Source organism: Pygocentrus nattereri, chromosome 30 (assembly GCF_015220715.1).
Source record: "Pygocentrus nattereri isolate fPygNat1 chromosome 30, fPygNat1.pri, whole genome shotgun sequence".
Lineage (NCBI taxonomy): Eukaryota > Metazoa > Chordata > Actinopteri > Characiformes > Serrasalmidae > Pygocentrus > Pygocentrus nattereri.
Genome location: NC_051240.1, coordinates 3,129,494 through 3,141,383, shown reverse-complemented (window position 1 = coordinate 3,141,383; position 11,890 = coordinate 3,129,494). Strand labels below are relative to the sequence as shown.

Genomic DNA, 11,890 nt, shown 5'->3' with positions numbered 1-11,890 from the left:
GAGAAAGAGAGCGAGTTAGGTCAGTGGGCTGTCCTCTGTGTATGTGATTATCCTCTACCGGTCTTCAGCTCTTTCACACTCACTCTCTCTCTCGCTCTCTCGCCTGAGGAGCCGGACCCCGACAGCAGGTGGGCTTTATTTTCTCCACTACAGTGTAACAAAAGAACAGCGGTGCTCTAAATTTACAGGATAAAATATATCACTCATCATCACATTAATATATTAGCATGGTTACTGAAGGTGTGCTTACTTTGTGTTGATGTGATTACATTAGTCATGAAATTATACACACGTTAATCAGTGTGTATTAGTGTGTTTGTGTGTTTCAGTGTGTATTAGTGTGTATTAGCTTGTGCTAGAACTCAGTAATGCTTTTACAAACAACAGAGGTTTGTATTAAGAACTGCACTATTATTGTTTTTAACATATATTCAGTATTCAGTACTGTATGGTTCAGAACCGCATTATTCAGTACTGTATTATTACTATTTATTTAATATATTCAGCACTCCCTGCCATAATGTGTGTGTGTGTGTGTAATAAAGCCTATTCAGTGCAGGTTAATTGATGAATTCATTGATCTATCAGCCTCTTCACTTTATCCAATAAAATAGTTATTTGGTTAAAATAATTCAAAACTTAACCATCTCACACTAAAGATTCTCCATTCTGAGTCCTTAGTAAGGACAGAGGTTCTATATAGAACCATGAACAATCAAAGAACCATCTGCATGCTTAAATACAGTATCTGCATGGTGAAATGGTTCATCAGATTCATAGAGAATGTGTTTTATATGTTCTATATAGCACCAAAAAGGGCTAAGATGTCTTTTTGCAACAATAGCAGAACCCTTTTTGGTGCTTTATAGAACCATGTAGATCCATCATAACAATAGAACGTTTTTTTGGTGCTAGACAGAACCACATGGAGCACTCACAACAATAGAGAATCTTTTTTGGTGCTAAATAAAAACTACACAGAACCATCATTACAATAGAAGAACCCTTTTTGGTGCTTTATAGAACCATGTAGATCCATCATAACAATAGAACGTTTTTTTGGTGCTAGACAGAACCATACGGAGCACTCACAACAATAGAGAATCTTTTTTGGTGCTAAATAAAAACTACAGAACAATCATTACAATTGAAGAACCATTTTTGGTGCTATATACAAGCATGTATCAATAGTAGAACACTTTTGGTGCTACATAGAACCATACAGAGCCATTTTAACAATAGAAGAACACTTTTTGGTGCTATATTGAAACATCTAGTACCATCTTAACAATATAGAACCATCATAACAATAAAAGAACCCTTTAAGGGGCTACATAGAACCATACCACTATAACAATAGAAGAACCCTTTTTTGGTGCTATACAGAACTATATAGCAGTATCATTGCAATAGAAGAACACCTGTACTATATAGAACCATGTTGAACCATCATAGCAATATAAGAATGCTTTTTGGTGCTAAATAGAACCATATAGAACCATTGTAACAATAGAAGAACCCTCTTTGGTGCTAAATAGAACAATAAAAGCCTCATAACAAGAGCAGAAACATTTTGGTGCTACATATATATATATATATATATATATATATATATATATACACTGTATAGAACAATATACACTTCACTTCATCCATCAGTCTGAAAAACACTCCCCAATGCAAAGAAACCATTTAAGTATAAAGGTTCTAAAGAGAACCATCTTTTGTACTAGTGTAGTTTATTACATTTCAGTCTACACTGTGTTGAATAACAGTTATGGGCCTGAGCAGGGAGTCCAGACGTTTGAATGGGACTGTAAATGCTATATTAATATTCTGTGAATATCACACGGCGCTAACTTGTGCCTGTAGATATTCCTTACTCTCTGAATAATCGTGCATTGAGGTCATTGCTGCTCCTTGCAGAAGAACACGGTAATTCTGGTGTAATTCCTCAATGGGAAAACAGATCTTGCTCACATGGACAATGGCGGTCAGGCGCTAAGCCGATTAAACGGCGCTAATCCGCTCCTTATGTAATTAGCATTATGCCATGAAGCACCTGCAAACAGTGCTGCTGCTCCAAGCCTAACAGGTAAATATAGCAGGTCCAGAGTCCAAAGCATTAACAGCATCCCAATCCAATCAGCATCAACCCGCCTGCAGCTACAGCAGCTCCACACCAATGGCTAGGCTACGCTAACCACGTTAACTTCAGCTTTGTAAATGAATGTCTTTGAAAAAGAGGTTAAAAGCTTCTAACCACGCTAGCAGTAAAATAAAACCTTCTTTTCGTAAGAAGGCGACGTTCCTCCCAGTGAAACGTCTTTATTCAATACTGTGAGCTGAATTCAGCTAGCGCTGGTCAGCTAATCCTACATCAATCATAATTTTGGCTTAAAGCATTCGTCCCTTTGTTAGTTATGTTTAAAACATTTAGGACTGATTTATTATGGCAGGTAAACAACTGAAGTTGCTTTAGTATCTCAATACAAACATGGCTCTTTCAGGCTCTTACTGATCTTTAACTTTTGGTCTGAAGGGGAAGTTTCTCTGAGCAACACATTATTTATTTTGCCTCTACATAATGAGCTGAATCAATGCTAGTCAGCTAATGCTAGATCCTGTATGCTAGTTTTGGTTTAATGCATTTGATCTTTTTTTCCGTATTTTTACTTTTGGTAGACATGAACTTGTAAACTGAGGTGACTCTGCAAGCATCTCAACATGGACAGCTAGGTTAAGCAAACAAGAACTATGGCTCTTTGTCACAATTGGCCCCTCCCAGTCTTGTCCATGTGTTCGTGTTGTGTTTTGTTTTGGTTTTGTAGTCCAGCCCCCTTGTTTAGTGACTCTGCCCCTGATTTTTCCACCTGTGTTTCCACCTGTCTTGTGATCCCTTGTTGGCCCTGTTGTATTTAAGCCCTGTGTTTGCCCTTTGTCTTGACTGGTCTTTGTCTGACCGGTCTGAATTGTTGGATGTATTGTGTTCTCGTGGTGTTTGGTGTTTGATTCAGTGCTCTTTATTGTCATGTCTGTCCTGCGATCTCTACGTGTTGGCTCTATGACCCTGGACTGTCTCGACCCTGATTTTGGATTTGCTCATAATAAACGTCGCTTACCTCAGCACATGCGTCCGCCTCCTCGCTCCCATCCGTTACACTCTCTCAGTTTCAGGTTAAATGTGTCTAACCATGCTAACAGAACAAGAATTGGGAGGCGTTCTTTCCGGGGACACAGAGTTTATTTTCTTTTTTTGAGCACTTTTGTTGTGTTAACCGCTAACTTTAGCAATTAATCCTATATTTACAAAAAAATTTGGTTTTTATGTTTTTGTCTGTTTTTACTGTTTTTCAGAAGTTCAAAAAGTCATTTCACACGTGAAGAGTACAAAAAAAACTTATTTGCAAGTAATCACATGTCTTGCATGTGAACTACTTTTTACCATGTGACCACATGTGATTACTCATATGTGACTCTTCTGAGAGCGCAGATAAGTCATGCTAATTTCGTTTTAATGTATTTGTGTGGTTTTGCTCTATTTTTTTAGAACGTTTTGGGCAGATACAGATTTCAGTGACAAACATGTCAACACAAACAGCTAGGCTAAGCTAACTATTAGCTTTATCTTTTTAAACACATGCGTCGTTTGTGGGAAGTTCCTCTGAGTGACACATTTTGTTTCTCTGCATTTTATGAGATATTAGGCAGCTAATGCTAGTCATCGTGCTAATTTATTCATCTATCAGGTTTAGGGCAGATTTTTGTCGGATAGAAAATTAATAAATGAAGCAAAACAACATCATCTCAACAGGAACAGCTGGGCTAAGCTAATTAAACTAGCTGCTAACTTTAGAATTTTAGATAAATACAACTTTCAGGTTCAAGCTGTGGTGTTATTAACTACACAGCACAAGAAGAATATCTTTCACCTTCCATACGAAGGTGAAGTTCCTACAAAAGTGAAATATATTAATGCTTAACACCAAATGCTAGTTTTCACCAACCTCTGTCCATTTCTGCCTTCATTCACTGTGTTTTTACATGTTTAGGGCTGATTTTTATTAGCTGATGAGCTGAGTGTAACAACAGCACTACATTCATAGTTATTATAGTTATACTAAATATACACTTTGATACAAAGAAGTATTAGTGATTGTAGGATTGTAGCTTTGCGAAACGTTCCTGCCAGTTAGAAGCAGCTCCTCATTAAGGCTTTAATGATGATCCTTGTTATTGAATGCTCATTTGTCCAGCTTTGTCCAGAAAACTATGTAGTCTGATCACATGAGAAATGAGTATTTAGGACATTAGGACAGTGTCCCAGGCCCTGGACATGGGCCATCTCCATGCTCATCTGTGGTGTGAGGGTAACATTGTGAGGGTTCTCCCCACGTTCCTTTATTAACTCTCCTAGATCACTCACAGCTTTCTGTTTTTTATTTACATTTTTGTCATGTTTTTATTGTTTTTTGATGCCTCATGACTGTATAATGAGGTAAACAGTAACATAAATCAATTTAAATAAATTGTACAATGTAAATTTAAGATACAGCAAAATGGCAATAATTCTAGACTCTACACCGAAAGCCCTGACATTATTTGTATTTAAATAATTAATCGTTTAATAGTTATAATTAATAACTTGCTTGCAATTAGTTGCTATCATTCAGTCTAGACTGAGGCTGTTCGATGAGCAATAAGAGAGTAATGGGTAAAATTACCCAGAATTCCAATAGAATTAGCTGCTTTCTCTTTATTAGATCTTATTTTTCTTTCTAGTGCTGTTTAAACAAACACCACCATCCCATGTATTATCATTATTATTATTATTATTATTGTATTGTATTATTATAATATATAGCTGGTCGGGTTTTACAGCATTAGGGTTAATCGCTCTCTCCCGCTTGGATTCCAGCACTGAGACCTCAATGCATGGCCCACTGAGTGATTAGCAGGTCAGCCAGAAACAAAAGAGAAGAACTAAACAGAGAGAAAAGAGAGAAGAGCTCAAAACAGTCCAAATAAATAAACACTAATTATACTCAATAAACACTAATTGTATTCAATTGTGGAAAGTTTGAGTTCATCTTACGTTCGCAACACAGTTCTGAAGGGAAACCTCTTCAGCTGGTCAGTGAGTTGAGTAATTGTTAAAATTCCCCCATAATTCAGTTATTGCAAACAAAGATATGAAATAGTTGATTGACTCAGATTTACTATCCAAAACCACCAGTGAACCGACACATCTTCTGAGTTTTATATGGAATGTTGATGATGGGAGATCAGTGGAAAATAATACGTTTTCTTTGAGGACTATTTTGCTTCACAGCGCCCTGGATGTGTCCCTCCACCATGAATGGATTTTAAGTTCTCAAAACTATCAAAAGAACAGTGTCTCAGACATCAGGCAGTGTATTCATAACCTTTTCATGTAGTAACTTTCTGTGAGGGAGCTTTTATAGATAGATGTCTGGCTCCTATCACTACCACTGATCCATTCTGACTGGGTAAACTGGGTGAACTGGGAGGTCATTCCAAACCATCTGCTGCTAAGGACCTGCTCACTCTGACCCTCCTGCGCTTTACAGCTCGGACAGAACTAAGCAGATTAGTGCTCGCTTTAGATTAGCGGAAAACAGAGCGTGTTCCTTTAGGATCTGACTCATACCTGAACACGGAGAGAGAGAGAGAGAGAGAGAGAGAGAGAGAGAGAGAGAGAGAGAGAGAAACAGATTCAGAGAGAGAGAGAGATAGATAAATAGATACAGAGAGACAAAGAGAGAGGAGAAAGAGATACAGGGACAGGGAGAAAGATAGAGACAGGGAGAGAGAGAGACAGAGAGAGAGAGAGACAGAGAGAGAGAGACAGAGAGATAAAGAGAGATACAGAAAGAGAAAAACAGAGAAAGAGAGAGAGAGAAACAGATTCAGAGAGAGAGAGAAAGAGAGAGAGATAAATAGATACAGATAGAGAAAGAGAGAGGAGAATGAGATACAGGATCAGGGAGAGAGAGAGAGAGAGAGAGAGAGAAAGGTAACTGTAATAGCATCTTTGTAAAGTCATATTTTTGATAGAGGCACTTTTTCCTTACATAAATAAAATATGCTTAGTTTACTGTTTGATCATTTAAATACTATTACAGTTAATGATTGATGTATATTGAGATCAGTGATAAATTAATGATGAATTAATGATGAAATAATGATGAATTAATGAGGAATTAATGAGGAATTTATGATGAATAAATGAGGATTTAATCAGGATTTAATGAATGGGTTACAAAAATGCCATATGGCTCAGATTGATAGAGGATGTATTGTAAACGGTTCTATGTTACAATTTCAAGCTTACACAATAGCAGAACTTTTTTTGTTGCTACACAGAACAATTTTCAAAGAGGTTCTATTTAAGACCATATGCAGCACATGATCAATCTCTCCATCAATCTGAAAAACCCTTTCATCTCCATCAATCTGAAAAACCCTTTCATCTCCATCAATCTGAAAAATACTTTCAAGGGATCTTTTCAAAGATCCCTTCATGCATGCAGATGGAAATCTGAGTGTTCATGGTTCTAAATAAAACCATTTTCTTTACTAAAGAACCTTTGAGGAATCACCTTTTTAAAATGTGTAGCTAAAGCCAGAAAGACTGAATGATAGATTAGAGTAAAATGAGATGTTTAGCTCATTGTTCCTCACTCATCGAGAGAGAGAGCAACCATTTGATGTGTCAACAAAAGCGGCAGCCTACTAATAAAAGTAATGTATCATTTTTTAATAATAAATAAAGTATTTTGCTTAGTTTATACAACAAATTTAAATGGTACTGGACATGTGCAGAATACATATGTGTGTGTGTGTGTGTGTGTGTGTGTGTGTGTGTGTGTGTGTGTGTGTGTGTGTGATGTGTGTGTGTGTGTGTGTGTGCGTGTGTGTGTGTGTGTTCTAATACAGATCCTGAACTGCCTCTTGTTTCAGGCAGACCTGAAGTTTTATCACCACCATGGACCCAGACTCTTTTCAGAGTCCGCTGGGCTCGGAGTCTCAGGATGAATGGGGGAGCGGGCTGTGGATGGATGCAGAGCATGACTCCTCAGATGAAAGAGGAAGAGCTCCCCAGGCCCAAGAGGAGGATTCACACTCTGTTTCTCCTCAACAACAGCAGACAGGTGCAGAGAGTCCCTCAGAAGCTAGGGCTGAAAGTTTTCCTCTTCCACCTCCTCCCAGCAGCCTAACTGGCATGGACAACGAAACCAGAGATGAGGAGTGGCCTCCAGTACCAGTTCAAGCAGATAAAGCAGTGGACAAACACTCTGAATCTCCTGAGGGCTCAGATTCCATCGTGTTTCTGTCAGAAGATAGCGAAGAGCAAGGGATAGACTGCAAACCTTTGGATTTTTCTTCTACAAGAGAGCAATGGGTAAGGAGGGACAGCAGCAGCTCCAAACCTCCAACTCCAGCCTTCTCCAGAAGCTCTTCCAGAGGCCTCATCACTGAAGAGCACCCTGATGTAATCCATGACCATCAGGGGGAGCCAGATGCACATATTCCTGCTCCAGACACTGAGAGCCAGGAAGTGCAACAGGTGTGCAAACCCGCTCCACCCCTAGAGACAGTTGCTGGTGAACAAAGAGCCAATCCGGATCCTGGAAGCCCAACCTGTGGTGCTATTGTGGTGAAAGAGCCTTTGATAGAGGCAACAGGAGGGTGGAGGGAGGGAGGCAGGGAAAGTGAGCAAGCAGACAGAGTGAGAAAGCAGACGGTTTCAGGTTCAAGCACAGTGGACACGAGAAGAGAGAGTGGGGCTGAAGAGTTTGGGACAGAAACGAAGAAGCTGACGCCTACTGATGCTCAGGAAGCAAAGACATCTAACAGAATGGATCTGGATCAATTTGAAGACAGTCAGAGTGATAGTGGGGTTTCTGCAGATTTCTCCCCAAACAGCACCACGGATGTCTCATCCACTTCTGTTGCCTCTTCCTCTCCAGATCCCAATGAAACCCCAATTGAGAGGGAGATCCGCTTGGCCATCAAACGGGAGCAAAGCTTGCGCAGGTCCCGTGGCCTAAAACCTGAGGAAGACAAGACAAAGGAGTTTGTGGAGATTCCTGTGAGGAAGTCCATCCTTTCCCAGGATCTGCCGCTCAAGTCCGTGAAGAATGAAGGCAAGGACCGGCAGTTTGCTGGGAACAAAATGCAGAGGGAAATCAGGGCTGAGGTAGAAAGGGAGAAGGCTCTTGTCCAGCTGGGTAGGTTGCCTGGATTTTATGACAAAGGTACTGTGAGGCAACTTCGGGAGAAGAAGCTTCTGTTTGAAGCCTTCCAGGAATCCAAAGAGGCTCCTGAAATCCAGATCAAGAGGCCGTCCTCTGTCAACTCCTGTGAGATTTCTAATGGTGGAACTCAGGTTGATGAGATGTCTGGCTTCCTTACAGAACGCACACGGAGCTTGGAGCATCTGCTTCAAGATCCGAGTGGTAACCATTCAACAGTTGGCAAGTTGACTCTGACGTCCAGTGCACCCCGTGGTCCTGGACTCACTGAGGGTACCAAAGGTCAGGTGATCATCCTAGAAAACACTCCTTCACCTGTCGCTCATGCATTTGGCCAGGTGGAAAATCCGACCAACAGGTCTGTGACTGTAGTGGATGGGTCAGGAAGGTCTTTCTCCGTAAAGCCCTACTGTGTCGGTCGAGTGCAAAACCAGGATGACAGCACTGAAGATGGCAATAATGATGAACAGTCAGCCACTCTAAATGAAAACCCTTTCTTCAAGCTGCGATCGTCACTGTCTCTACGGCCAGAAGTGCAGCAGGACATCCGGGAGGCCAGAGAGAGAGAAAAGGAGCTTCGCAAGCAAAGGACCAGCCTTTATGGCCAGGGGTCAGAGGTTGAGGGTGCCAGATCCCCTACAAATACCCCGTCGACAAACAGAAACCTGACTGCATCACAGGAGCCAGCAAAAACATCGATCACAATTACAACTACATCAGGTAACATCAGAAAATAAATCTTTTAAATGTTTTTCCATTTTATCTCCTATATTTTAGACATTCAAGTTAAAACCACCTAAGGACCAAAAGAGCTTCAATATTAGCTTTTGATAACAGTTTGGAAAAGAAAACTGTCAAGTTCTTATTTAAAACCTGCTCTTTATACCAAGAGGAAACTGTGATGATCATTAAGATAAATATACACAGAGCTGATTTATGATAAACTAAACCTTTATAGAGAGTTTATTATTATTTATTTCACTGAAAAGTAACAGTGATAATCAAACATTACTGGGAAAATTTCAAAACAAGATGAGCTGTCCCCAAACCTTTGACTCGGTATGTTTGTGCAGGTAAATGAGTGCATCAGGTGTGTTAGGGAGGGTGTAAGATAAACATTTCTCCCTTTAGAATAATTAAAATAATAATGTTCATTTTAAGAAGGTCTTTTATTGTTTTCTATTCATTCAGTGAAGCCTAAATTAGACTCACATTGACTCTGCATTACATTTTATTTAGTACTTAAAGTCTGTTATGTTAAAATCACTAATAATTACATTATCAGACAGATTAATATGCTATTACTTTAAGACCTTGTAATACAAATTATTGAGCATAATCACCAAAATTCACAATGTATTAGTATGAATTGGCAGCACTTAATTTGAATAGGTTCTAGATAGTGTCTAGCTTATTGCTTAATTGAGCTATCTAAGAGTTAACAGTGAGTGTCAGGTGAGTTGGGGGGGTGTGGGGGGTTGTAACATAAACATTTCTCCCATTGGAATAATTATAATACTTATTTTAGGAACATATACTGGGGGGTATTAATGTTGTTCTTTGTTCAGTGAAGCCTAAATTAGACTCTTGTAAAAGGTTTATTCACTCTGCATTAAGCTGTACTCATTTCTGAAGGTCTATGATTTAATAATCACTAATAATTGCTTCATCAGTTGTATTAATGCACTATAATCACTTTAGGACCATGTTATTCAAAATATTGAGCATAAATTAACCCCCGAAATTCACAATGTATTCATATACATTGGCAGCATTTAATTCCTATAGGTTCTAGATAGTGTCTAGTGTGCTGCTGCATTGCAGTTACCTAAGAGTTAACAGTGAGAGTCAGTTGTGCTAGGGAGGGTGTAAGATAAACATTTCTCCCTTTAGAATAATTACATTAATCATATTCATTTTTAATATAATGAATAATTAATTAATATTATTTAAAGAGGGTTTATTATTGTTGTTTGTTCACTTTGTTCAGTGAAGCCTGAATTAGACTCTTATAAATGACTTGTGAACTCTGCATTAAGCTTTACTTATTTTGAAGGTCTATTATTTAAAAATCACTAATAAACAGTATTAATGCACTTACTTTAAGACCTTGTTGTAACTTAATTGCAATAAATGAATCACCTAAATTCACAAAGTATTCGTATATGAACTGGCAGCGCTGATTCCAACAGGTTCTATAAATTATCTAGTGTATTGCTTTATTGCAGTTATGTAAGAGTTAAAAATAAGTTTAATCAGTTACAAGATGTGCTGCATGTTCCAAAGTGCATTTTTAGCCTCTGAACACTTGGGCAGAACATGTGGTGACATATTAGTGAACTATTTAATCGTTTAGCAACCAGGAAAAAAAAAACACAAACAGATGCTGAATCTGTAATGCAGACCGGCTTTAAGGTTAGATTCAGGGCGTTACAACATCAAGGACACCTCTTGAGGTATTACTGACTTATTACACTCATTCTGCATCAATCTGAAGAACCATTTCATCATGCATAGAACTGTATTTATAGTTCTAGATATAAGGATTGTGTTTACTAAAGAACCCTTGAAGAACATTTTTAAGAGTGTGGAGTTCTAAAATGACGCATCCATGTTTTGTAAAAGGTTCAAACTCCTTGCTGTGTCAGTGCCAAGGCAGCACTGCGTGTATGTGTGTCTAGCTCAGTCTGCAGATCAGGTGACTGTAAATACAGGTTTTAGCTGTCAGGACGCTGAGGTCATTACAGCACATAGTGTAATTACTGAGGGAAGAATAAACAACCCAGGATTTCCAAATGGAGAATCGGCTTTATAGGAGTCTAGATTAGGATTAATCATTAACCCGAGAAAAGTATTCTTTCATTATGCTTTGATTCAGCCCATTACATAACCATACGTCCACCGCCATGACCTCGAACTTTTAGGACAGAAAACAGCCAAACCTGCAAATTACAGGAGGCCACATACGGATACGTACTGGGGGTTCATTAGCACTCGAGCTACGAGGCTAGTTGCTAAGTCATTCAAGTTTACCCCAACAATTAACACTGCGGGACAAAGAATGTTGCTTTAAAAGCTTTACCACATAGTCAAATCTGTTAGAAATACTGAACACCTTTTTTTGTTGTTGTTGTTGTTAGGCTGTTACGGTATTTTTTATTGTGATCGATATCCACCTTTAATCTAAACCGATCACACTCCTGAACTGACCCACATTCATGAAAGAACATCGCTTCTGGCTGCAAAGTGCCCTTGAGCATGGAAAAGGCTATATAAATAAAAGTGATGTTGAGGAATGGCGCACAAATCCGGAGGTAAACAATCAAAATAGAGTCAACAGTAAAAACCGCTCCCGGATTTCAGACTTTTAATTATTCTTTGACACTGTAGTGTCGTTCTCCTCTGGCCTCATTCAGCTATATCTTTCCAAACCTCCTGGAACATGGAGCATTTGCAGCAAGATGCAAAATACAGGGGGCTCAGGTGGGTCCAGAAGCCCCTAATTAAACCCCTTGGACTCCCTAAATATCTCAAAATCAAAATTCTCTGGGCTCTGACTAGGGAACGATATTAAGCAGCATGACATTCCCTGCTAGAAAAGCATAAACCAG

The 11,890-nt window shown here is 39.0% G+C and overlaps 1 protein-coding gene across 3 annotated transcripts in view; it reads left to right on the top strand.

Moving 5' to 3' along the window:
• The window catches only part of si:ch211-207j7.2 (mitotic interactor and substrate of PLK1), a 19,391-nt gene continuing 7,501 nt past the window's right edge, over window positions 1-11,890 (top strand). The window contains exons 1-2 of one of the 3 annotated variants that reach the window (XM_017722103.2): window positions 1-128; window positions 6,989-8,999. In XM_017722103.2, coding sequence (XP_017577592.1) covers window positions 7,010-8,999 — 1,990 coding nt within the window. In that variant the 5' untranslated portion in view covers window positions 1-128; window positions 6,989-7,009. Of the gene's footprint in view, window positions 129-6,960; window positions 9,000-11,890 lie in introns of all 3 variants that reach the window. The other 2 variants (XM_017722101.2, XM_017722102.2) reach the window with 2 other exon arrangements.